This window comes from Leopardus geoffroyi, chromosome B2 (genome assembly GCF_018350155.1).
Source record: "Leopardus geoffroyi isolate Oge1 chromosome B2, O.geoffroyi_Oge1_pat1.0, whole genome shotgun sequence".
NCBI lineage: Eukaryota > Metazoa > Chordata > Mammalia > Carnivora > Felidae > Leopardus > Leopardus geoffroyi.
In genome coordinates, this window is record NC_059332.1 from 106,138,968 (window position 1) to 106,166,198 (window position 27,231).

General features: G+C 40.8%; 1 protein-coding gene across 1 annotated transcript in view; it reads left to right on the forward strand.

Moving 5' to 3' along the window:
* DCBLD1 (discoidin, CUB and LCCL domain containing 1) overlaps window positions 1-27,231 on the forward strand; it is a 67,410-nt gene that overhangs the window by 26,329 nt on the left and 13,850 nt on the right. Inside the window, exons 3-6 of the mRNA XM_045499394.1 lie at window positions 12,586-12,720; window positions 14,161-14,212; window positions 16,579-16,651; window positions 23,817-23,950. Of these exons, the coding sequence (XP_045355350.1) occupies window positions 12,586-12,720; window positions 14,161-14,212; window positions 16,579-16,651; window positions 23,817-23,950 (394 nt within the window). The remainder of the gene's footprint in view (window positions 1-12,585; window positions 12,721-14,160; window positions 14,213-16,578; window positions 16,652-23,816; window positions 23,951-27,231) is intronic.

A 27,231-nucleotide genomic window follows, 5' to 3' on the forward strand; every position in this document is an offset into this window, starting at 1 on the left:
TTTCTTACGTTTATTATTATGTCTGAGAGAGACAGAGTGTGAGCAGGGTAGGGGCTGAGAGAGTGGGAGACATAGAATCCGAAGCAGGCTCCAGGCTCCAAGCTGTCAGCACAGAGCCTGACACGGGCCTTGAACTCACGAACCGCAAGATCATGACCTGAGGTGAAGTCAGACACTTAACCGACTGAGCCACCCAGGCACCCCAAAAACTTCTGGAGAATCTTAAAGTGACATTTTAGAAGTTTTAACTATGGGTATTGTTATATCTTCTCTCCACTTTCTATTTTTTCTTTAACAATCAGATGTTGATATGTTAATAAACAATAGATTTCCTTTGACCAAAAATACTAACTAGACCAATATTTTAACTTAGTTAAAATAGTCCCCTGGCCAGTTTGAACTTCCCTAAGGAGTGCAGGCATCTGCAAAGGAGGAGGAAGGAGGAGGAGGGAGGGACAAGTGCTTTGTCATCCTGTGTCCAGCTGGGGGTGGGCATTCCTGTGGGGCTGTTGCCCGGGTCCCTGGGAGAGCGGGAGGTTACTCTGCAGCCAGCGTAGCTACAGGACCTGGCATGACCATGGAGGGAGAGCCCTAGTAGTGCAGGGTCTCCAGGATCCATAACACTTGTCTGGGCTGGTGGTGATGGCACAAAGTGCCTGCCCAAGGGCAGCAGTGAAGAATGTATGTTCTGGAATACCTCTTTGAAATCCCCATATATGACAGCTCTAACAATTACATGCGTGACTGAAATAGCTGAGTAGTTTTAGTTTATCCAACTCAGTTTTTTTCATTAACCAATGAATTGTTAAAGCCCATGCCAAGAGATTTTAAGGCTCAACACTATCAGAATTTTGAATGTGGAGTTAATGTTTTGAAAAAGAATAATGTTTTCTGGCATTAGTGTTAGTAAGCTTTGCCAAGAATGGAAGTACTTGGAATGCCGATTGCATTAACAATTGTGAGTATGCTGAAGTTCTGCACTTTTAATCATGATGCAGTTCATTTTTAATAGTTCATCCCCATGCCAATTTTGTTTTAAATGTTTGGTTCATATACTTTGGGCACTTTTGTAATCCACACTCATGGTAGTAAAATGCATTGTAAACAAGTGTAAACCACACCAACTATCACAGTAATCAGGCAAAACATGCACTTGATCTCATTGCTTTTAAAAGGCCTAATAGAGACAAGGTGGGACTATTCTTCTGTTTGTCACATATTATAATAATAGTTGATATTTCAGGTTCAATATCAGTTAGAAGAATTCCATATGTATTTATCACTGAGTTAAGACACTGATTATTCCTTTCAAAATACCCTTGAAACAGCCAGGATGCAGCAAAATTGACAAAGTAAAGGTATATCAACCTTTTTTGGGGAAAACAAATTTTAAGGGCAAAATAAGTTTTTAAAGATATCTTTATTTTTTTATTTTTATTTTTTTAAATTTTTTTTTTTCAACGTTTATTTATTTTTGGGACAGAGAGAGACAGAGCATGAACGGGGGAGGGGCAGAGAGAGAGGGAGACACAGAATCGGAAACAGGCTCCAGGCTCCGAGCCATCAGCCCAGAGCCTGACGCGGGGCTCGAACTCACGGACCGCGAGATCGTGACCTGGCTGAAGTCGGACGCTTAACCGACTGCGCCACCCAGGCGCCCCTTTAAAGATATCTTTAAATACAAGTTTTGCTTTTAAACTTACAAAACATTTGGATCTAAAATATATATACACTGACTTTCAAGATCTTGTGTACTAATATCCTGACCACGCCCCCGCCCCCCTCCCCCCAAAAAGTAACAAGTATAGTTTGCTTAGTAGAGGTTGTTTTCACTCTAACTGTGGAAATTCTGGGTTTCTGTTAAAGAGACCAAAGAAACTGAGACTACCTTCCAAAGAAACACGAACGTCTCATGAACATCTCTTTTCTGTTCCAGGATTCAGCTAGGGTCACAAAGCATTCAGTTATCATGACTCCTCCATTTGCTTTAATCTGGGAAAGTTCCTCAGTCTTACTTTGTCCCTTGTCCAGTTTTGAAGAGTTCCAGCTACTTATTCTGTAGAATGTTGATTTGGGTTGGTTTGTTGTTCCTTCATGATTAAAGTCAGATTATGCATTTTTGGCAAATATTATACCTTTTTAAAGTGATCTTTGAGGGGCACCTGGGTGGCTCATTCGGTATGAGTGCCCAACTTCAGCTCAGGTCAGGATCTCCCAGTTGGAGAATTCGAGCCCCGCATCGCGTGGGGTCTGCTTCAGAATCTGTCTTCCTCTCTCTCTGCCCTTCCCTCACTCGCTCTCTCAAAAATAAATAAACATTTTTAAAAAACTGAAATAAAATGATCTTTGAAAGGCCTGTTTGCAAAAACTTCCAGCATTAGAAATTGTGAGGTCATGTGTTCCCCCCCCTCCCCAGGAATGCAAACTAAGACTGCATTGTTTTCTTTGTTTCTTTTCACAGCTCTTTGTCAGGTGGGCTCTTTTTGGCATTCAAGACTACATTCATTTAAGTATTTCTAGTGTCTTCCCAAAACAATTCGATTCCTTGTTGTTCAAAGAGGTCAGTGTACTAGGAGACTTTGAAAAACACAAATCTAAGGTGGCACCTTTTCAGAGGAAACTCATCTTATATTTGGGCACATAAGACCACAGAACCTTCACTGAGGTAGCCAACACTACTCTAGGGTTGAACAGGTTCACTTTTAAGCCTGGATTTGAAGATTAAAACAAAGAGTCTATCTATCTATCTATCTATTTATTTATTTATTTATTTTTATTTTTTTTTTTTTTAACGTTTATTTATTTTTGAGACAGAGAGAGACAGAACATGAACGGGGGAGGGTCAGAGAGAGAGGGAGACACAGAATCTGAAGCAGGCTCCAGGCTCTGAGCAGTCAGCACAGAGCCCGACGCGGGGCTCGAACTCACATACCGCGAGATCGTGACCTGAGCTGAAGTCGGACACTTAACCGACTGAGCCACCCAGGCGCCCCCAGAGAGTCTATTTAAATAATATATCTTAAAATTTAGAATTGTTTCATAGTACAGTTCAGAGTGCTGCTTTGGTACTGATTCTCCATCTCTGGCCTTTTATATTCACAATGTAAAAAATTAATAGAGGTTAATTATATAAAACACTAAAATATCTTGAACTTTGGGAAAACGTAGATGCTGCTTCAGATACTGTGTTATACCAAAATACCTACATTTAAAGTATGAAATATCTAACTTTTATTTATGACACTAAAGAGGGAGGGCTGTGAATGCATACTAAAGGTCATTATTCTCAACTTTAAAACTCTTTATGACTCATCCGATGGCTAAGTTCCATTTCCCATCTTGCTGACCAGAAAGGACCTGGAGATTTGAATTCACTCAAGAGTTTTGTTTCTGCTGCCACTGCCCTCAGGGACCCCAGAGGAATTGTCATTTCTGTTTTCCTGATGTTTCAGGAAGATTGACTGGGTCCCAGTTTCCCTTGAAACTTGGCCTTCCCTGGATGTGTGAAGTTTAGGGTTGTTCCTGGACAATGGACTTGCCGGAAGAATCTGGGTGGAAACCAGATAGTGGCTTCTCAGGATCTCAAATGACCTTGCTCTGATGGAATCTCATAGGCTTCCCCACCCCGGTCACTGTGGATCAATAAAACCAGGCTGGCCTTCAGCATTGATTGAGATTAAGGCTGTCATTTCTGCCTAGATTTCTCACTTGTGCTGAAGAGTGTGGACTCTGGAATTAGACTGCCTGCCTTCACATTCCTGCCATACTGCTTATTTTTTAATTGCTTAACCTTGAGCAAGTTATGTAGTCTTTCTCAGTCTCTATCCCCCATGTTTAAAATGGGCAAAACAGTACTATCTAGCTGTATATGGGTAATCGAGGCACATATGTATAACTTAAATGAATGAGGCCTGGCACACAGGAAGCACTCAGCACGTGTGAGCCATCATCCTCATCACTCCCACCGGTCCACCCTCAGCACCCTGAATACTCCCCTTCCACCCAGTAGAGGCTGAGCTGCCGCACCCTACCCTCCTGGTGCATTCCTGGTCAAATCATTTTGCCCAAAGCATTCCAAGCACGTGACAAGGGTTCCCCAAGCCGGAAACAGCTCCCTCTACAGATTTTCTCCATCCAGCCTTGTGAGATGAACCAAGAACACATATTCTGCAAGCCCACAGTTGGTTGTGTTTCTGTTTGGCTTTTTTATTCTCACTGTCAGGCTACATCTTTGTATCTGTTTCTTGTGGAAAGAGCCTCCCCATGTTTCCCTCTCTCCTTTCACCAGCCTCTCTTCCCTCCAGGCTAGCCAAGGCTATCTTGTTGAATAGAATTATAATTTCTTTCTTTCCGTATTTTGAAAGTTATTAATTGTATCCCCCTGGTTACAGAAACTTGTCAGGGTGGCATTCAAGGCTCACTCACTCTCTTCCCCACCTTCATTTCCAGCTCATTTCTGGGTCTCCCCATGTCTGTGTCTTTTCCACATCACATTGTACAACTTTATGCCATTGTACATTTGTTGACGGTGTTCCTACTATGGGTCTCCTTTCCTTCCCCTGTGTTTCCCACCCCTTCTAACACACACATACACACATGCGCATGCATACGAACTAAATCCAATGCAATTTACCCTACAGCCTTCTCTGATGTCCAATAGCCCCGCTTACTCTCTCTCTGAGGCTTGTGTTGATTTTCTAAGCCTTTACTAGAGCACGAATCTCAGATTGAGATCATTATGTTAGCTTCTTTACACAAGGTACAGGGTTCCTTGAGCAAGAAATTGCATTTTATTCTTTTTTTTTTTTTCAGTAGCCCTGATACTTAGCATAGTCTTGCAATTGCTGATGCTTATTGAACATTTAATGAATCTGACTGCATGTAGCTTGGTTTTGGCGAACATACATTTAAAAATCTGGATTTTTACAAAAGCTCTGCAAATATCCCCTCTGCATTTTCAAAAAGACTTGATTTACATAAAATTTTAGGACTCTGCTTATTATATAGAAAAGACCATAAAGTACTGTAGAAGGTGCTTACACGTGAGCATTCAGTTATATGCTGTACCCTGGGCTTAGTTCTTTAGAGTCACTATCCCCTTTCACTGTCATGATGGCCCTAAGGACAGGGCCTATTATTAACATCCACAGTTAAGAAAACTGAAGCTCAAAGACCTCAAGTAACTCGCTTATCACTCTACTAGATCTGGGTGGGATTCAAGTCTGGGCATCTGATTACAGAGACTCCACTCTTAAACCCTGTAATGTCCCAATTCTGCATGACAAAAACCATCCGATCCAGTGGTGTGTGTAGAAGAAAACCTGAGCTGTAGTTTTGTCATTTGCTGGAAGAGATGGAAACTTCTCCAGGCCTCCCCATAGAGGTATCCTGAGGAGAAGACGGAGTTCTGAGAAATCACTCACATACAGAGTACCAGTATAAAGTTAAGGTTTAAACGAAAATGCTTCCTAGTCAGCATGCTTAAGGAGGCATTGTGGTTAGAGGTAGAAAGAAACCAGCTTACCACAGGAGCCTAACGGTAAATTGGTTAAATCGGTTGTGGTCTGCTAAATGATTTGCGATATAGAAAACCTCGGAAGCCCAAGAATTGTTCTCTTATGTTTCCGGCACTTCCACCTCCACTCCCAATATTTTTTTTTAACCGTTGTCCGTGATCTAGAAGTACAGCGATGGGAAGCCAACTGGTAATATTTATATTACACTAGGAACAAGAGAAACGGGAAAAGTGGGAAATGATACTGTTTTCATTCCTAACTGCAACACAACTTCTATGATAATTTTTAGAAAGATACACATCTGGCATACTGCATTATACCCTGTCTGTTGATTTTTTAAAAATCCTAAATAGGGAGAAAGCACAAGATTAGTAACTTCTATTTTATAAATGGTTTATGTCTCCCAGCCAATATTATGAAACATGCAAAACTCTTACAACTTTTAAAAATAAAACAAAAGCCTTCGAACAAATTTCTAGCTTGTGCAAAGTTGTTTTGGGCCTCAGAAGTCTATTTTGTTCTGATTGGGTCTGCGTTTTGGACATTCTTGAGAAAGACTACTTTTTGTTTATTTGTTTTTTTATTTTGTTTTGTCTTTTATGCCATGATAGAATTCAAAAAGAAACTTATTAAGAAAGGTTATATTGAGGTACCTTCCACACAAGGTACCTCATTGACATAACTGTAAGCCTCAGAGAGAAAAAGCTATGGGCCTCCTCCTCCTCCTCCTTTTCCCCAGATCCTTCTTCCCTGGAGACACTGTGATGAGTTTCTGTAACTGCCATCTTTTGTTGGGAGAGAGGGAATGGCCTAGGTGGGTTGTGAGCCCTGGTGTTCCAGCATCTCTTGACCTGCATCTCATAGCCCCAAGGAAAGCTGCACCTTTGTCTTGGAATCTGCCTGGTTCATTTATCATCTGTCACTGATTTTTGTCTGGGAACCAGAGACCAAAACTCTCCAGGGATACGTATCCACTTACATTCTTACGTGACTATGGTTTTAATAGCATAGTCCAGGAATATCCTTTTTTTATGCTAATTTCTCTCCTTTTCAAAGAAAATGGCCCTGAAAATTCTGTAATTTTGTACGATGACCCTACTGCAATTGGCAGGCGAGGACAACCGTGCCATCTGACTGCACTGAAAAAGCAAACGGAAAACAGTCGCAAGTGTGAAGGCGTTTGCAGCTTCAGCATTTCTAGAGATTGCTTTATCAGCATGGCTCCGAGCACAAATCCGGGCCGCTCCAGCTACCACCTTCCTGGCAGCCAGCAGCGTGTGATGTGGCTGGCTCCTCCCGTGACACTCCCTTGGAAGGGTCACTTCGACTCATCGTCATGTTCTTATCTGTCATGAGAAATTAAATGTGTGTTTCAGAGGGTGTTCATCAGGTTAATGAAAGTTTTCAGGAGGTTGTTTTGTTGTTGCTTAATTTGATTTATGACAGAGCTCTCAGGAGTTAGGTTTCTCTTTGGTCTCTGTTTTTGTATGGTTATGGGTGGGCAGGGGTCTTTTTTTTTTTTTTTAATGGCATACCCACCATTTTTAAAACACACCCTTTCACAGAGGAAACAAAAGCTTAGTTTCATCAGTTTCAAAGTGAAATGTATATGCCCACCCAAAATGGCTTGGAGCAGTTATCAACCACACTATTATTGCCTTGTAATGTAGAGTCCCAGACAGTCCTCAGAGAATGTAGCAGTAGCATAAATTGTAGTACAGAACAGATTGTCAGATTGCCAGACAAGCAAGAGGATTCTGGGCTTGGCTCGGGGCAGTTTATTCTTCCTTGTAGGACAGTTTTCTTTTATTCACACGAGGAAAGATAAAGGGTTTCCCTCTCAGCTGCTCATGGAACAGTAGCTCCAGACAAGGGATGTGTTGAGAGGAACTGGCCTACTGTGCTCAATGAAGGCAGCTCCTACGGTTCCTGGCCTTTTATCCTTTTGTCCAAGGAATCAGCCCATTGTCTGCCAGGTCTTGGTCTCCTGTCTGGTGCCAGATGCCACGGTGCTATTCCGTTTGGTGTCACTGATAGCCCTTCCCACCATCCAGGGCTACCAATTCGGTTTCACAAAAGGGAGAGGTATTTATCTTTCCTGATTTGTCTGCCTACTTGATGAACTAACTGCTTCTCTGCTGTGCCCCAGTCTGGCGGGAACTGGGGATGGCAAAGGAAGAAATCTGCTTCGCCGACAAGGTCAGAGGTGAGGGAGAGTGGGAGCTACCAAGTCCAAGGGCTGCAAAGCACACAGCACCGCCGCTTGTGAAGCAAACGCCCATGCAGAACTATGAGTCCTATGTGGAGGTCTGCTCATGTTCTTAAGACCCCCTCAAGAAAGACTAGTTCAGTCTGTGAACTGAGACAGGTTTACCCGTCCAGGAACACTGCCCAGGACAGAGACCATAACCATGGACAGAGTCACCACGCTTTCATTTGGGTTTCCATTGGAATTGTCTCTGTGAATGTTTAAGTATAGGTGTAGACCCTTTTTAAAAGTCGGGATGGAGACTACTAACAGTGACATATATTGTCTGGCCAGCTGAGGGTGGAGACAGGCTTTTTCATAAGAAAAGGATAATCCTCCACAGAGTTTGGCTGAGAACTGAAAACATTGCTTGGCACAAACTGGTAGGACCCTTCAGTGCTTTCCCATTATTTTTCCCTCTCACAGCCAGTCACATTTTTCTGTTTTCATCTCTTTCCCCTTTTAACTCTAGGAATGCAGTTGTTAACTTTCATTCTGTGAAAGGGAATCTATCTGTCAGGCCTTCAGACAGGAAATAATGTGGATGTTTTGCCATAGGCAGTACCACCGTCAGCATTCCACTTCCAGCCTCCACGCGGGACTGAAGCTGCCTTCTGCTGTTGTGAGGGTTGTGCTGTGATGAACCCATCAAAATAACTTCTAATGCTGGGTTGATAGAGGGAGGGTCCATTCCATCCCCTGTAGGGCTTAGTTGCATTTTTGCAATCCATCCGTAAGAAGAGGAGAAGGTCTGGAGCCTGGGGGGCACAGGTGATTAAAGGAATGTATGTGTTTACATTTTATCTTTGAACTTCTCCCAACTCACATTCCTATCATGACTTTGGGAGGATACAACCGAATTAGAGTTTTACTGTATTTATGTGGTTTTTTGGTGTAGGAAATGATATACATTGCGGGACAGCTTAGCATGATGATACATGCTCTTTTCTCTGTAAAATATATGCAATGTTGCAACCGTTACTTTCAACTGTTCCATAAAAAATCTGAAAAAAAAAAATCCAGTTGTTGAGGCAAGAGAAAGGACATCCTGCCATTTGCAACTACATGGATGGACCGGGAGCACATTATGCTAAGTGGGATAAATCAGACAGAGAAAGACAAGTACTATAAGATATTGCTTATATATGGAATCCAAAAAAGCCAAGCTCATAAAAACAGAGTAAAATGGTATGGGTACCAGGGGATGGGGATGGGGTGGGGTGGATAAGCCAGATGTTATTTAAGGGTACAAGCTTGTAACAAGTAGTAAATAAACCCTAATCTAATTCACAGTATAGTGAATATAGGCAACAGTATTGAATTAAAGTTGACCCTTGAGCAATGCAGGTTTGAATTATGCAGATCACTTACATATGAGTTGTTTTTTTAATACGGTACTGTAAATGTGTTTTCATGATTTTCTTAATACTTTCTTTTCTTTAGCTTTATTATAAAATATAGTATGTAATACATATAAAATATGTGTTCATTGGCTCTTTATATTATTGGTAAGGCTTCTGATCAACAGTAGGCTATGAGTATGAAAATTAAAAAAAATAGGCTATTAGTAGTCAACTTTTTGGAGACTCGAAAGGTACACACAGATTTTCAGCTGCACAGGGGTTGGCGCCCCTAACCACCACATTGTTCAAGGGTCAACTGTATAATCACCAAACTTTCTAACAGACTAATAATTCCAGTTATGTAACATGATGGAAGTGGCTAATTATCTTTCCAGTGACAATCACATTAAAGTACATAAATATATCAAATGAATATATAGTATACTTCAGATTTACAGTGTTATGTATAAAATATATTTCAACTAAAAAGAATTCAAACAAATTCTCATTGATGATCAATTTAGACTTGCTTACCTCACTGTTTTTATTAGGACTTATTGGAATGCTATAGAAATTTGAGAGATCAATATCATTATCACCATTTGGAGAGGAGGATATACATTCTTATTTTGTACTGGAAAAGATAAGTTTGGTTAGAAAAATATTCTCATTTATGAGTAGCAAGAAGTTACTAGTTATTTCATTTGTATTAGATTTGCAAAGCAAGTCTCTTCACTCATCTGCACAAAAAAGGAATTTCAAGTGTATGTGAACTAAGAATGAGTTGCAAAAGTGAAGTACGGTAACCTGACTCACTTTAATTTTGAAAAAATGTTCATCCTTCAACTTTATTATACAAAAATGGATTTAGTGTAAATTGCTTCTCTACCATGCTGTGAGCACTATTAAAGTTCATAAACATCTATATATTTATTACACGAATGATTTTCTTTCCTCCCTTGCTTTTCCACATTTCTTTTCCTGACCTTTTCATGATATTTTAAAATGCCAGGATTAGGGGTGCCTGGGTGGCTCAGACAGTTAAGCCCCAGACTTTGGGTCAGGTCATGATCTCATGGTTCATGGGTTCGAACCCTGTGTCAGACTCTGTGCTGACAGCTCAGAGCCTGGAGCCTGCTTGGGATTCTGTTTCTTCCTCTCTCTCTCTGCCCCTCCCCTGCTCACACTCGCTCTCGTGCATTCTCTCTCTCTCTCTCTCTCTCTCTCTCTCAAAAATAAACATTAAAAAATATTTTTAATGCCAGGATTAAATCTTTTATGCATCTTTATAATCAGGTGTGGCTTTTAAGAACTGTTGCAAATAAAAGAACATTTAGGGGGCGCCTGGGTGGCTCAGTTGGTTGGGCGGCTGATTTCGGCTCAGGTCATGATCTCACAGCTCGTGAGTTCAAACTCCGTGTCGGGCTCTGTGCTGACAGCTCAGAGCCCGGAGCCTGCTTCAGATTCTGTGTCTCCCTCTCTCTCTACCCCTCCCACGCTCACGCTCTGTCTCTCTTTCTCTCAAAAATAAATAAACATTAAAAAAAAATAAAAAATAAAATAAAAGAACGTTTAGCTTCATTTCAATTCTAACAATATTTGGAAGGCCACCACGTGCCAGGTGTTGTACAAGCTTCTGGATAGACAAAGTGATGGATAGAAAAGTTTCTAACTCCATGGGACGTAGTCTAAAAGGAAAACAAGCATTGTTTATTTGTTTTAATAGATTTATTTATTTAACTACTCACTACTAACTATGAAGTACTTCTATAGCCCTCATGCGAGGTACTGTTCTAAGCAGTTTGCTAGTATTAACTCATGTAAGTAATTATATATGATGATTGTCTCTAAGTAATCTTTTTCTATTTGGATTTCACTCTCATTCAATAATAGGGAATAACAGAGATTCGAGGCACAAAGGTAAACACATAGCATTTCTCTTTTATTCTGTTACATCCTCTGAAGCTGAAACCTGGAAGGACAGTTGAGAAATCTGGTCCCTTATGGCAGGAGGGGAATGCCTAGTTGGGTTCGTGATCCTCTCCTGGACCTTTTTCTTTCCTTCCTCCTCCTTCCTTACCTGATGTTGGCACTGCTGTCTCTTGCCTATTACCTGATGTTGCTGTCGACTCTTCCCATCCTGTTTTATTTGGTTAATGAAGAATACCTGTTGTCAAAATTGGCTTTTGCTAATCCCTATTTTCTTAGGATTATTATATACGTGACTTAAAATTTTTTTGTGTTTATTTATTTTTGAGACCAAGAGAGGGGCGCCTGGGTGGCGCAGTCGGTTAAGCGTCCGACTTCAGCCAGGTCACGATCTCACGGTCCGTGAGTTTGAGCCCCGCATCAGGCTCTGGGCTGATGGCTCAGAGCCTGGAGCCTGTTTCCGATTCTGTGTCTCCCTCTCTCTCTGCCCCTCCCCCGTTCATGCTCTGTCTCTCTCTGTCCCAAAAATAAATAAACGTTGAAAAAAAAAAAAATTAAAAAAAAAAAAAAAAAAAGAGACCAAGAGAGACAGAGCATGAGTGGGGGAGAGGCAGAGAGAGAGGGAGACACAGAATATGAAGCAGGCTCCGGGCTCCAGGCTCCGAGCTGTCAGCACAGAGCCCGATGCAGGGCTCGAACCCACGAACTGTGAGATCATGACCTGAGCTGAAGTCGGTCGTTTCACTGACTCTGCCACTCAGGTGCCCCAACATACATGACTTTTAAGATGACCGTTTACAAGCTAAACTTGAACTTGAGTAGCCTTAGGAAGATCTGTTTTTCTTGTTTAGTTCAAAATCTAATTTTGTCCTTTGAGAGTTCATTGAGCTTCCTATTGCTTTTTAGCAACTCAATCTAGAAAACAGTGTGTTATATTCTAATTGCATAACTTATACTATGGTATTTCAAAAGCCTTTAGAGATTCCTCTGCCTTTTTATAAACTTCATTTTGCAAATCAAAATAAATTATATGGGTTAACCAGAAGATACTGTAAGAGAAAGATAAATGTATAAATTGCATGAAAACAAGATTGTTACCACGCATTGGCAGTCTTTTAGTTCTGGAACCTTCTTTTAGTTCTGGAACCTCCTTGGAAAAAAATTTGTGAGTTTCTTTGAGCAAATTTAGGAGGTCCCTAGAATATCACTTTTATGATAACATTTTCTTCACTACCTAATGTGTTTAACCTTTGTTAGTCGTCTTTTACAAAAACTAGAACCTATCTCTTGGGTTGTTCACAATTAACTGGGTCTAGCCTATTGCTTATCTGTAGTTAGCCACTTCCCCCCTTGGCTTGTCAGTACAATCAAGTCCACATTCAGGCACTAATCGGCAGTTCCACTATTAAGCAAAACTTCAGTTGGGTAAAGATTACCATCTTATATATGTGTTGTCTGTCTGCTAAATTTCACCTTTAAGGAAAGAAATATGCCCATTCTTTGTGCTGGCCTAAATTTTGAATGTGCCAAAAGTGTGCTTTGTTTTTAGGACCGTATTGTGGAAGTATGCCTGTTCCCAAAGAACTCCTACTGAACACAAACGAAGTCACTGTTCGCTTTGAGAGTGGATCCCACATTTCCGGGCGGGGATTTTTGCTGACCTATGCCAGCAGCGACCATCCAGGTATAGCAAAAGAATCAACGCAAATCTGTAAACGTGTGTCTGTCTATGAATTCCTCTTGCTACTTATAACCGTCTCTGGATAGAATTGTGACCTCAGGTACTGAGTATGTGTAGGAAGAGAAGAATGTTATGTCCTTGTAAGCAGTTAGATCTGAACTCAGAATACTTGTATCAAGCTTGTTAGATTGATCAGCTGACCTATATGAGAAAGGGTTGATCTCGTTTTCCTAGAAACCTTGGATGGTACATTTTCAGGTCTATTTAGAGGTCTGGCTGCTAAGGTCTGCCTATTCTCTGGAGCCCTCCACCAACCCTTCTTAGCTTAGGGGATAAACTATTTAACCAGTGGCACCTCTGCCCTCTGCCCCACCCTCATTCACATATACCAGTACACCAGCATAGAAGAGGCATATGAGTGTGAGTCACATGTGGAGTCACTGTCACAGTGTGCCTTAACCATGGAGCTGATACTTAAGCAGGAGAGAAGGGAGCATGAATACTGACAAGGGAGGAAAGCATGGCCTCCTGTCCAGGCCTCTCGTGCCCCGGAGTGATGACTGTGCAGTGCACTCCACGTCTGCCCAGGGTCACAGACGTGCCCAGAGTTTCTGCGCTCAGTCCCGTTTGGCCAGAAATGCTCTGGGAAAGGGGGTGCACCATTCATTTCCCTCTCAGCCAATCAAATCTGGCCAATCCCAGCATGGCTAGTGTTCACCATATGTTGTTCCCTAAGAACTATTGAAAATATTGAGGAAAGAAAGAACTATTGCAGCAAGTGTGGAATATTGTGGAAACTATACTAGGTTGAACTAAATGCATCAAAATCCACAGTACCTTAACATCTCTGTTGCTGGGTGTCCATTCAGTTCTATACTCCAAAAGAAAAGAACATCCTCTTTTTAAGTCCTTGGTCCTGACTGATCAAAGTGAAAAGGTTGTATTCTCAGTAAACATGCGGTTCCATGGTCACTCAGATGCCACTAGCTAAATTGCTAAATTAAAATGTTCCCGAATCTTCTCTGTGAACTAAGTCAGGCTTTTGAAATTGTTTTCCTCCTGCCAAGAGAGGTTATGCACATGATCTTTGTAGGCATTTGGTAGACAGTAATGAGTCAATGTTGGTTTTTCTGTTTGAAATAGTTTCTGTTATCATCCATTGGTCAGTTGCTGAAAAACCATCGTTTGTGGTAGAAAAGAGAAATGGAGGAGACTGATTAAATCCTGAAGATAGTGTTCTCAGTGTTGATTTATTTTTAAATGGAAAAAATTCAGATAATAACTAGATAGTGGATAAACACTTTTTAAAAGTTCTTTTTTATTTAAAATTATTAAATTCTTTTATTTAAAATTCTTTCAAGTTCTTTATTATTTTTTTTTTTTAGCATGAGTGTCCTAACTTCCATTCAGGCTCCTAATTGCAATTACCTTTATTTACGACAGATTTAATAACATGTTTGGAACGAGCTAACCATTATTTGAAGCCAGAATACAGGTAAGTACAGTGTCCTAGCTGTGCTGCAGTCATATGTTGCTGAACATTTTGTTTTCCTTCACATTAAACCAGATAAAGTACCTTATTTGTATTTAATTTTTTTACAGCATTTATGTTCTTTTTTTTTTTTTTTAATTTATTTATTTTGAGAGAGAGAGAGCACATGCAAGTGAGCAGAGTAGGGGCAGAGAGAGAGGGGGAGAGAGAATACCAAGTAGACTCCACACTGTCAGTGCAGACCACAGCACGGGGCTCAGTCTCACAAATTGTGAGATCATGACCTGAGCTGAAGTCAGGAGTCCCATGCTCAACCTACTGAGGCACCCAAGCACCCATACAGTGTTAATATTCTAACTAATGAGGAATACTTGAAATGATTTCTTATATGGCAGAGATCAGCAGACCTTTTGTCCAGGGCCAGATAGTAAATATTTTAGATTGTGCAGGTCGTCCAGTCTCTTTGGCATCCATTTATAGTTTCTGTTGTTGCTGTAATGCAAAAGCAGTCATAGACAATATGTAAACAAATGTGTAAATAAAACTTTATTTATAAAAAGAAGCAGCAGCACAGATTTGGCCCATAAGCCATAGTTTGCTGACTCCTGAGCTCTACTTTGATACCAATGAGCATAATGGAGCCCAGAGTGTGTATTTTTTTTAACCTGGCCAGCATTTGCAAGTGACTTTTAGAATTTCTTCACTTTCAGAGGGAGCTGATCTTGTCTTTCCCACAGAGGAGAAACCTACTGAGAATAGGAGATGAAATACTTGATCCCAGCTTTACTTTAACTGGAGAAATTACTCAATCTCTTTGATGTACCTTTCCTCATCTATAAAATAAGAGTTTAGAGCAGGATTTCTCAGCCTTGGCACTATGGTGTTTTGGGTTAGACGATTCTTTGTTGTGGAGAGCTGTTCTGTGCGTTGTTGGATATTTACCAGTATCCCTGGCCTCTACCCTGTACGTTCAAGTTGTGATAACCAAAAATGTTTCTAGACATTGCCAGATGTCTTCCAGGGTGGGCAAAATTCACTCCCTGTTGAGAACCAGTGTTCTAGAGAGGATTGTCAACAACACTAACTCCAGCTATAACTCCTTTGAGTGCTTTGTTAATGCCAGTCATAGCTCCCTGGCCTTTGCATATATAACTCATGTGAATGTTCCAGCATTCCTGCGAGGTAGGTTCTGTTAGATCCTGCAAATAGAGGCACAAACTAGTGAAGTAGCTTGCCCAGGGAGGCCCAAGGGTCTATGGTCCTGACCATCTTAGACATTCTAATAAAATTATTTTATATGCAGAATCAGTTCTAGTGTTATCTATTATTAAGTCTAGTAGAGAAACAAAAATGAAAATGGTCAATAATTTAAATAATTAGAAAACAAAATTGAAAAAAACCAGTAATTAATTACAGCTGCCCTGTAAGGTTGCCATTCATTCAATATAAACACATGCCAGCATTCTCTGAGATCTTTCCAGCTGTACCTATAGAGTCCCAGTGGTGAGAGGGCCTGTAGGCATCAATGTTCATTTCCTGTCCTACAGAAAAGAATACATTTGGGCCTACAGAGTGATGTTATGGTGCCAGATCATCTAGGCTGTAACTCAGTTGTTTTGTAGTATTTAAAGATGAGGTATGGTGATATACACGTCCACACTCCCTCACCTATAATCGTGAAATGTAGAAAGCTTTGAAAGTCAAAAGGTTTTTGTAACTCATTTGGTGGCAGTACCTGATTAGTGTGACCTAAAATTCATTTGACAGCAAAACTGAACTAAATTAACGAGTCTATTCAGTCTTTGTGTTGGACTTAATATGACTATTCATGTATTTGATACAGAGATATTAATGTTTTTGATTAATGTATGCTGCAGCCATAAGATGAATCTAATGTGTAACCTGACTACGCTGACAACACTATATTATATAATTAAAATTTGCTGAGAGTAGAACTTAAATGTTCTCACCAAAAATATATGTATTACATATATTTTAAATGTTTATATATTTAGATATTACAATATGCGAGGTGATGGATATGCTAATTTATTAGTTGGGGAACATAAATCATCACGATATACACTTGAAATGCCTTACAGTTTCTTAATTATACCACAATGAATTACTTCCAATTGCAAAAGTAATCTGTAACTAATGTAGACCGTCACTGTCCAATACTAGCCATGTGTGAATATTAAGCACTTAGGCTGTAGCTAGTCCAAATTTAGATGTGCTATCAGTATCAAATAAACAGCATAATTCCCTCTTGCATGTTCTATAGAGGAGAAATATGTTTAAGTGTAATTTATACTTTTTAGTTTAATTATAATTCAATAAAATACAAATTCTTTATTTTATTTTTCCAGTAAATTCTGCCCGGCTGGTTGTAGAGACATAGCAGGAGACATCTCTGGGAATCTGGTGGATGGATACAGAGATGTAAGTACCTGAGAGTAATTATAGGGCATGGTGGAAATTAAAAAGTACTTATTGCTCTGCCTAAATGCATCCTGAAGTAAAGTCAAATAAGATCTCAAACCCCATAGAATAAATGTGCAAGTTTCTATTTTCTGAAAATAAATGAAATAATAAATGTAAAAACCAAGGTTATTCATGCATTCATTCCTGTTTTTCCATGCATTTCCACTTAAGCATGCTGTAAATGAAATGGTAAACAAAGCCCTTTTCAACCCTAAGAGTATAATTCCATCTATTTTCTTTATTTTAATGCTCCAGCTGATTCATAGAGCATAGCCAAGGACATGAACATTCACATCACAGGATAACAACATTGTGTCTGGGAGCAGTGAAGCCATCTGCCCTGCACTTATATAGTATTCCTTCCTTCCTCATACCCCAGTTTCTTATGCAGAATGAGACTGTCTGGTTACACACATTGTTCCCAGAGAAAAATAAATTCACAAGACATTTTCCCTAAAGTATATGTCCTGTCTCCATATACACAGTCCTTTATTTCTTATTATTTGCAGATCTCTATCCTGGAAATTTGATATCTGATTTTTGAATATTAACATTGCTATTTAAAATAGTTTCATTCAGGAGCACCTGGGTGGTTCAGTCGGTTAAGCATCCAACTCTTGGTTTCAGCTCAGGTCATGATCTCACCGTTTGTGAGATCGAGCCCCGCACCCGGCTCTGTGCTGTCAGCACAGAATAGAAATGCTGACAGCACAGAGCCTGCTTGGGATTCTCTTTCTCTCTCTCTCTGCCCATCCTTCTCTCTCTCTCTCTCTCTCTCTCTCTCCCTCCCTCCCTCCTTCTCTCTCCCTCCCTCCCTCCCTCAAAAATAAATAAATATTAAAAAAATAAAATAGTTGCGTTTACAGCATCTGGGAATTGGCTTGAGTTATGAAATGGGAAAATGTGTGTAGTGTTGGAACTTTCCTGAGAGTTACTGACATGTGTCTTCAAGCATGGAAAAAATGATACATGTTCCAGGTGATTGATAATTTTATCTCTAGCAGGGGAAAAACAAACTTGGCTTTAATTTTTGCTTTTAGTATATCCTGATTCTGGAAGCAGCAGGTTGTGCTCTTTGTTTTCCTTTATTGTGTAGTGTCTTTATTTACAAGATTGGCATAGGATATTCATTTGGCCTAAAAATTGTTTGAATCTTAAAATGATTTACAATACCTCGATTTAAGATATACTTGGCACAGGCTATTTCTAAATGACTTCAGGAGATTGAGAGAAACAAACAGTCGAAGTGGAGTGTTTCCCTCAGCAACAAAGAGTTTCTATTTGTGATTTTAACATCCCATGCAAGAAACTTCAGAATTATGTGCAGTAAGAGAGCATCACTTACTTTCTTATTTTAGTTGTTTATCTTTCTCCTCTTGACAGAGTTCTGTTTTTTAGTATAACAGGTAAATGGTTTCCTATCGATCTTAGTACACCAACTGTAGGTGCTTGCACACAGGTGGCCTATTTGACTCTGTAGCTAGTTTCATATCATTTGCTTTTAGGATGACTTCATCTGGAGGGAAAATTTATATTTTGAAAACTCTTCAAAGAAGTCTTATCAGTGCCTTTTTGGTATATGTTGATCTCGTGGGTGTATTCTGTATCTATTGCTACATAACAATATTACTACCAATTTAAAAGATTAAAACAACACATGTGTTACCTCTCGTGTTCTCTGGGTTAGGCGTTTGGGCACAGCTTAGCCGAGTTCTCTGCTTTAGGATCTCACAGGGGTGCATCCAAGCTGTCAGCTGGGGCTGCATTTCATCTGAGGCTCAACTTGGCTTCGAAGCTCACATGGTGTGGGCCGCATTCAGTTACACATGGATTGTTGAACAGAAGACCTCAGTTTCTTCCTGGATTTTGGCTGGAGGCTCTCCTCAGCTCCTTGCCATTTGGGCCTATCTGACATCACTGCTTTCTTCTTCAAAGCCACCCAGGGAGAATTTCCCGACAAAGGAGTCTCCTAGTAAGACAGGTTACAACCTTGTGTAATGTTATCATGGGAGTAGCATCCTACCACTTTTGCTATTGTTCTCTTAATTAGAAGAGGGCCACAGCTCCCACCTAAACCCAGAGGGATTATGCAGTGGGGGAATGCCAGGAGGCAGAGATCCTGGAGGTTATCATAGAGTCTGTCCTCCGTGGTGCCTTCATCTTAGGGAATGTGTTCAGTTGTAGCAAGTTCTTCCTAGAAGGGTCTTTGCAAAACCGAAGCATATTTTGTAGGTCAGGACAACAGAATCTGTAAAACAAGTTACAAGAGAAACTGTTGAAGAAACAGGTTCTCTGCATCAGAAAAGAAGTATGTTGTCTTAAAGAACAATTACAGAAAAGGAACTGGTTCATTCTATGTTGTTCCCAAAGGCAGAACTAGGGTCAGAGGGTGAAAGTTATAGAGTACCCAGTTTTAGTTACATGTAAGGAATAATTGAGCAGTGCAAAATGGAGTCGGGTATCTCAAGAAATGGTGAGCCCTAGTCCCAGGAAGTGTCAGGTGTAGGCGTTAAACCATTTGTCAGACATGGCCTATATATGTGTAGGAAGGTGCTGTGGGGCGGAGAAAGTGACAGTCTGTCAGGAAGTATCAGCGGAGAACTTTAAAGGTCTTTTTGAATTCTTAAGGTTCTGTGAATCTGTCTCCTTGACTGATGAATTAAGGCATCTGTATTGGTATATGCTTACCACGCTAGCTAAGTAGGATGAGCTTCTCTTTGAGATCTGCCTTACCCAGAATCCAGAAATAAAAAAGCCCTAGAATAGTTTCTCTCTTGGCACCTTCTCCCAAGTCTGCTGACTGTACCATCTGCTTTTAAGACATCACTTAATAACTTGTTTCAGTAAATTCTCCATACCCCCAGAATATTCAAGAAAGACTATAGAATAATGGAAGACAGTATATGTAGTGCACCCCTGGTTTAGGAGGAGAAGGGGAGAAACCAGGCCTTTGTACATACCCACAAAAAGCATTACACAGGGAAATACATTATAATAGTGTGTGATTGTTTCCAGGTGATAGCAAGCAGTGTGAGTGATTTTTTTCATATTTTCCAACATTTCTAAAATGAATTCAAATAACTTTTGCAAAGAAAATGTTGCCAGGGTGCATGGGTGGCTCAGTTGGTTAAGCGTCTTACTTTGACTCAGGTCATGATCTCGTGTTTCATGGGTTCAAGCCCCACATTCAGCTCTGTGCTGACAGCTGACAGCCTGGAGCCTGCTTCGAATTCTGTGTCTTCCCCTCTCTCTCTGCCCCTCCCCTGCTCGTGTTCTGTCTCTCTCAAAAATAAATAAACATTAAAAAAAATAATAAGAAAATGTTGCCAATATGGTAATTACGAAGACTGTACCAACATAGGAACAATTCATAGGATAGACCGTGGAACATATATATTTAACATTTTACTATCATTTTAAAACATGAGCTTTATTCATGTTTTATTAAATTCAATATAAAGCGTTTACTTTTTTTAAAGTTTTCTTTATTTTGAGAGAGAGAGAAAGAGCATGAGCAGGGGAAGGACAAAGAGAGAGAAAGAGTGGGGGGAGAGAGAGAGGGAGAGAGGGAGGGAGGAAGAAAGGGAGAGAGAGAGAGGGAGGGAGAGACAGAGAGAGAGAAAGAGAATCCCAAGCCCCAAGGCAGGGCTCAAACTCATAAACCATGAGATCATGTCCTGAGTCAAAATCAAGAGTTGGATGCATAACTGACTGAGCCACCAAGCACCCCTGAAGTGTTTACTTTTATATTAAATTTTATTTTAATACTTTGTCAATACTTTCCAGTACAAGATGACTTTTCCTAAAGGAAGACATAAGAAAATACTCCAATTCTGGCATGATTTGATAATCACTTTGAAAGTTGATGTAGTCTTGACATTGTCTTGAGACTGTACACTCACAAGCTCTCTCTCTCTCTCTCTCTCTCTCTCAAAATAAACATTTAAAAAAAAGGTTGATGTAGTCTTCATGCTGATCTGTTTAGCCATGTTTTACGGTTTAATGAACTTTAGAAATGTTTAATACCATCACCTGCAATTTTGTGAGCCATGTAGGTGTTCTCAGATGTCTGAGAAAATGTACATGAAAAATTAGGTTTAAATTATTCTGTTTGAGTTGAAGCCAGTTCACCATTCAACATAGGCTAGTGATGTGACTTTTCTATATTTACATTTCAGTGAGGCTTAGACCTTGAAAATTGCTAGAAAATCAAAGTATAAATTTCCTCTTCCAAAGGAAATTTATAAAAATCAAGTTCAGTGAAAGTAAAAATTTTAAATCAACACCCAAAAGCCCCAATTTAAGTAAACATTTATTTAAGTTGATTGAGTGAGCGAGGAATTTTGTTTTTCTTAAAGAAAATAATCCTGTGATAATTTTATAAAAATGTAACAGCCAGATTTGGTGGTTATTCTCCTGGAGTTGTATCCTGTGGCCTGCATTGAATATCATGGAAAAATGTGAGCTGCAGTTGAATAAATTCCATAAAATGGGTATATACTGCTGGGGTCCCTCAACGCTGATTACTATGGAAAATGGGAATGTATGTTGGCCAATGATGCTGGTAGGTTCTATTGCTAATTGACCTGTGAACCTGTTCTCTTGTAACCAAGGAGTCCTTGGGACATGCCAAGTCCAGTGAGAGCTCTCCACTAGGTAGGGCTCTTGGGATAAAGACTACCTCATCCACAGAACAAATTCCAAGGAACAAACTCCAAATGATCTCAGGGACAGTGGGATTACCTACCCAGTAGACCACTGAACCAACTGCTTTTCATCTTGGGGCTGAGAGACCTAGGCAGGCCGGCAGGGACGTCATAGTAGGTACATAGGGTGCCTATTAGAATCACAAGGTAATAGACCATTAGAAAAGATACTAGACATCATGCAGTCCAGGTTTTTCATTGTACACAGGAATTGGGGAGCTGGATCCACAGCAGTGACATGACTTATGCACACCTAGTAGAGTTAGACACAAAGCCAAGACGATGAGCTAAATTGCCAAATTTAAATTCAAGGCTTTTCTGTTATAACTGGCTTGCTCCATTTTGTACTCCAAGAATCTACAACAATGATAACAAACCGTTTTAAAGAAGGAACATTCAGAAAAAATAAAAACACAAGCTGCCTATTTAATTTAAAGATCACTATTTGGGGGGCCCCTTGTTGACTCAGCTCGTTGAACATCTGACTCTTGATTTGGGCTCAGGTCATGATCCCAGGGTGGTAGGATCAAGCCCTTCATTGGGCTCTGTGCTAGGAGTGGAGCCTGCTTCAGATTCTCTCTGTCCTTCTGCCTGTCCCCAGCTCGCACTCACTCCCCTCTCTAAAAATTAATAAATAAAATAGGGGCTCCTGGGTGGCTCAGTCAGTTAAGCGTCTGACTCTTGATTTTGGCTCAGGTCATGATCTCGCAGTTCCTGAATTTGAGCCCCGCATCAGGCTCTGTGCTGACAGTGTGGAGCCTGCTTAGGATTCTCTCTCCATCTCTGCCCCTCCTGCACTCACTCTCTCTCTCTCTCTCTCTCAAATAAATAAACTTAAAAAGAATAAAAACAAAATAAAATAAAACACTGTCTTTTTCTCATCTTCTAGTATTTCTGTTTTTCTCCAAAATCAAGGAGGGTAATAACCACATCTGTCTTTCAACATTCTCTTATTTCTTCTCTGTCAGGAACTGTCCTTCTCTTTTGTTTCTGAGAGCCATTATTGCAAGACTGACTCATTTTCCCAAATCTAACCTAGTTTGGGAAATATGCACTCTCTAAATTAAAGATCACAGAAGTTCTCAATTTTATTGCAACCACAATTATTATAAAATATTGTTGGTCTCCTTGGTCCCCCAGATATTGTAACCAAAATCCAAGAAATTTTTTCCACTGACAATAAAGTAACAATGTTGTCAACACAAAGAGAAATTCCCAAGTCTGGTTATCGAGACATAATTTCATGAGCTGCTCTTCCCATGTTGGCATTAGCCATCATGGAGAAGTGGGGCATTGCTAAAGATGATTTGGAAAATGATGTTTCTCAGCCCCTCAGTCCTGGGCTCACTGCCTAACCACCCTCCCAGGCAGGTCTGTGCCCATGGGGACCTAAGGGCCTGGGCACCCCATGGAAAAGTTTCAGTCCTTCCTCCAGCCCCACTTCTAATGTGCCAGTGCCAATCCTAAGGCCACCTGCTAATCAGCCAGTCAGGTGGTCCTGCTCAGTCTGTCACTCCAGGCAGCAGACTTGGAGGCCTGGGCAGGTGCCAGCTGTCTGACCCTCCCAGAAGAGACTCAGGAAATGAGGTGGAGGCTGTGGGCCCTGGGTTGCTCATCGTCATTGCCCTAAGACCTTTATGAAGTCTTTTGTTCCATTTCATATTCTGTTCTGTTTTTAATGCCTTGTTCAGTCTCTAAATCAATTGTAAAACGAAGCTATGGTATGGAAGATTCACCTTCTCAAAGGATCCTTAGTATGTGTATCTGCTAAAGCAGATGTAAGAAACTGATTAGTTATTTCTATTTCTGTCTGAAAAGCCACCCCCAAATTGAGTGGCTTAAAATAACAACCGTTTTATTTGCTGATGAGTTTGAGGGTCAGCATTTGGGCTAGTCAGTTCTTAATCTCCCTTTGCCTAGAATAGCCCCTGTAATCATGTGGGTGGATCATCTGGGGGCAGAGTGTCGAAGGTGGCCACGGTGACATGTGTGGCAGTTGGTTGTGCCATGTTCTCTGCAGCAGAACAAACAAGCTACCTGGCCCAGTGCAGTCAGTAGGAGGTGTCTACACAAGGGCATGACCATGGGGAGGCGTTTGTTATTCACTGGGGGGTCACCACTACTAAATTACCTACTTCCTCTCTAGTGGATGGGTTCCCAAGTTAGCATAAAATTGGTGACTCTGATATCATTTTGAGATCTGCAGAGAACATGGCCCAACCAACTGCTACACATGTCACACGTGTCATAGTTATGCAATAATTTTCCCCTCCTCTTTTTATTTAATAAGTTACAGTGTAGCAATGTCATGGGTCAACTAGGGATCCTGACCACGTGTTATAACAAAATGGAAAACTCCCACTATATTTTAAACGTGTTCTTGAGTAGCTGTGAGTGATGATGTTGCTGTATTTCAGACCTCTGTATTGTGCAAAGCCGCCATCCATGCAGGAATAATTGCAGATGAGTTGGGAGGTCAGATCAGCGTGCTTCAGCTCAAAGGGATAAGTCGATATGAAGGAATCCTTGCCAATGGTGTGCTTTCAAAAGAGTAAGTACTTTGTTTTCTGTTTTGAGTGGAAGGTAACCCCAAAAGCATAATTTATCAGCTCACAGTTTTGAAAGGACAGTGGGTGTATGATACCAAGGGTTTGTCAGCTGGGAAGAATGTGTGTTAATGCTTAAAGCAGCATTTATGGTGTGTTTGTAGAAGATAAATGCAGCAATGTAAGAGCTCACTGGTTATGCTGACAAGTAAATTAAAATTAAAATGGCACACATCTGAAGTTCTAGGGCAGAGGAGTGTTTCTACTCTCAGGTGCTTTAGTAGGAGAGAACAAAGCCTGTTCCTTTTCAGTTTTTCCAGTTGTAAATTACCTGTTATCTCCAATGTTACCAAAGGTACTGAAGGAGACAGAGAACTGAAATAAGCCCCCATAGAACCACCAAGCTCCCCTGAAAGATCCTTGGAGAGAACCTCTTAGTGATGAGTAATAGTTGGGAAGTGAAGGAAGGTTGTTAATTAGCATTAACCTCTCTGTTCACTGTTATCCTCTGCTTTTAGCTTTATGAGAAAAAAGTATGTCAGTTGTTCAATTGTTTAAACATTCAACCTGGGCTTTTAATGCGTTTAGGTTTCTTCAGCTTCTGGAGTGGAAAACAAGAGCTAAATATAAGCCCCCCTTGTGGTCCAGGTGTCCACGCATTGAAACAGGCAGCTTGGAGTGGGCCAGAGGGAGGCTTTCCTTGGGTGGATGCCTTATGAGAGAAAGTGATCCTCAAGCCACGTGTTTATCTCTTGCTTCCTCCTTCCCTGTCTGCCTCAGAAATGTCTTCCTGCTACCATGACCCTGTGTTTTGGGGACAGGTTGTCACATAGTCTTGGGCTCAAGGATATGGCACAGGACAGAGACTGCAGACATTTCAGGATCCAAAAGTAGGGAAAAGTAGGTTAGGGCCTGTATTGTCTACCCCTCCCTAGTGTGTATGCGGATCCCTCCCGGCCCTGTCCCGCCATTTTGGTGTGGTCCCTGCTTGTGTGAAGAAAGAACATGATCATCATACTTCCCTGTTCTGTTCTCCCAGTGGATGTAGACCATTTCATCTGGTTAAAAACATAAGGGGGTAGATAGCTTCCCTAGTTAGCATAAATATAGTACCTCTGATGTCATGTTGAAAAAGTTATGCAATAATTTTTTCCCTTCCCCTCCTACTTTTTATTTACATGTATTCTAGCTTAGTTTAGCAATCTTGTGCTTCACATAGGGATTCTGACCACAAGTTATAGTAGTATTTTTATAGGAAAAAGTATCTTAAGTTCCAAAGAACCAATCGATGAACTCACAAGTAAACTTAGACTAAAACTCACTTCTGGATTGAAGCGTTGGCCTAAGCTCACAAGGGAGGGGATTTAGAAGCAGTGACTGAAGTTGGTTAGGTCACCTTCATGAAGGAAGCAAACCTTGGGTTTGGTGGAAGGCAGGAACAAAGCATCTGGGGACCTGGGAGCAGAGCCAAGGCCCAGGGAGGGACACCAGAGGAGTTGTGGTGGTCAGCTCACCATGATGTCCAGGGCCCTGGCTGGTGGGTGGCTGAGGAGAAAAGGCAGAGCCCCCACTGGTAATTCCGAGTCGGGGATGCAGGTGGGGGTAACCAGAAAGGGTGTTCGGTCCAAGTCTTTCACAGGCAATGCAAGTGACCCTGTATGCAATCTGTAAAAGGCAGTCATCCTCACACCCTGATGTGTAGGCTCACCGTGGTGTTTGTGCTCTCTGCTTGCTATGGATAAGACTTCCCTCTACTTTCCCTCTGGATAGGACTTGTAACTTTGACAGGCCCCGAAGTGTTCTTTTTATATTGTTTGAACATTCAAAGGCAAATTACCCCCAAATTTGTGCCACAGTTTAAGATCTAAAAGCTTAGTAACAGAGTGCCTTTAGAAACTAAAATCCTTAAATAAATAAAATATATATACGTGTGTCATAAATTCATTTTTATGTATGCACACACATGTATTTTATACATGCATATATGTACACACACATGTACTATATGTAAATAAAAGTATATATGCATGTATCGTGTGTGTGTGTATGTGTGTGTATATATGTACACACACACATTTTTTTTTTCACTTATGTATTTGCCTCAGAGTTTTTGGAACATAAATATTATACCTGATTTATAGTAAAAGTGATGCTTATGCAATCACATGAAGACCTGAGAAATCTCCTGGTGATTCTAGTCCAAGAACATCCCATGGGGTAGCCATGGCATCTTGCCATTGGATCACCACCAACATTTGTCCTACACTTGACTCTCAGAAAGGACACCCTCTCCTACAGTTCCTCAAGCTCCCCCTTCACTAATGTTGTACAACTCTTTTTCAAACCCACCTTTCTATTGCTTGCATGTTGACTTTTTCAAGGCCTTCCACAATATGTTGACTCCTCTGGGCTCCAAGTCATTCCCCAAAAGGTTCAGGTTAAACAGGTTTTAATGCTTTTGAGAACAGAGGAGAGACACTGGCAGCAAGCAGGCGTCAGGTTGCGTGTCTCCAACCCGAGTATGTTCAATGCACAATTTGGATGCTTTAGGACCTCACACAGGTGTTTCACTCCATCCTCCTGAACATCATTGCCCCCAATATCCAATATTTCACGTTATGATTGTGCTTGAGGGCATTAGCAAGCTCCTGACAGCCCTCCGCTGTGAAAGAACAATCTGGCAAATCCAGGTTCTGGAGGCTGCAGTCTGGACAACCCAGGGCCTTACACAGAAACTTCACTCCCTCATCTCTCAGGTTATTCCTCCTCAGGTTCAGGTGGGTCAATCTCGTGTTCTCAAGGAGAAATCTGACAGGTACTGCAACTGGGTACACCGAGCTGGCAGCACCAGAGCACCAATCTCGCCGAGGCACACAATAAGCACAGTGATCAAAAACCAGCATGATCTTGACTCTTGAGGATCTGTTTCTGTTGACATTTTTTATGGTTTGATGCTACTTCAGGAAGGTATCAGGCTGTGGCCCACATTTGTTGGGTGCTACATCTCCAAATCGGAGTGAAGAATTAACCTCTGGTGTTAAATCTGCTTTTTGGACTCTCTTGCCTATGTTTGTATACATTGCAGTGCTTCCTTTGTAGAAGAATAGGACTGCAAAAAGTTTAACTGTACTACCAGGGTTTTATTTTACTGTTGAAAAAAAATTATTTAAACTGTTGCACAAAAGTAGACATGTTCTGAGTTACTTCTGGGCTGAATACAGATGAAGTCGCTTTATGGTCATCTGAAATTAAACGTTGATGCAAAGATAAGAGTACGGAAATCGAA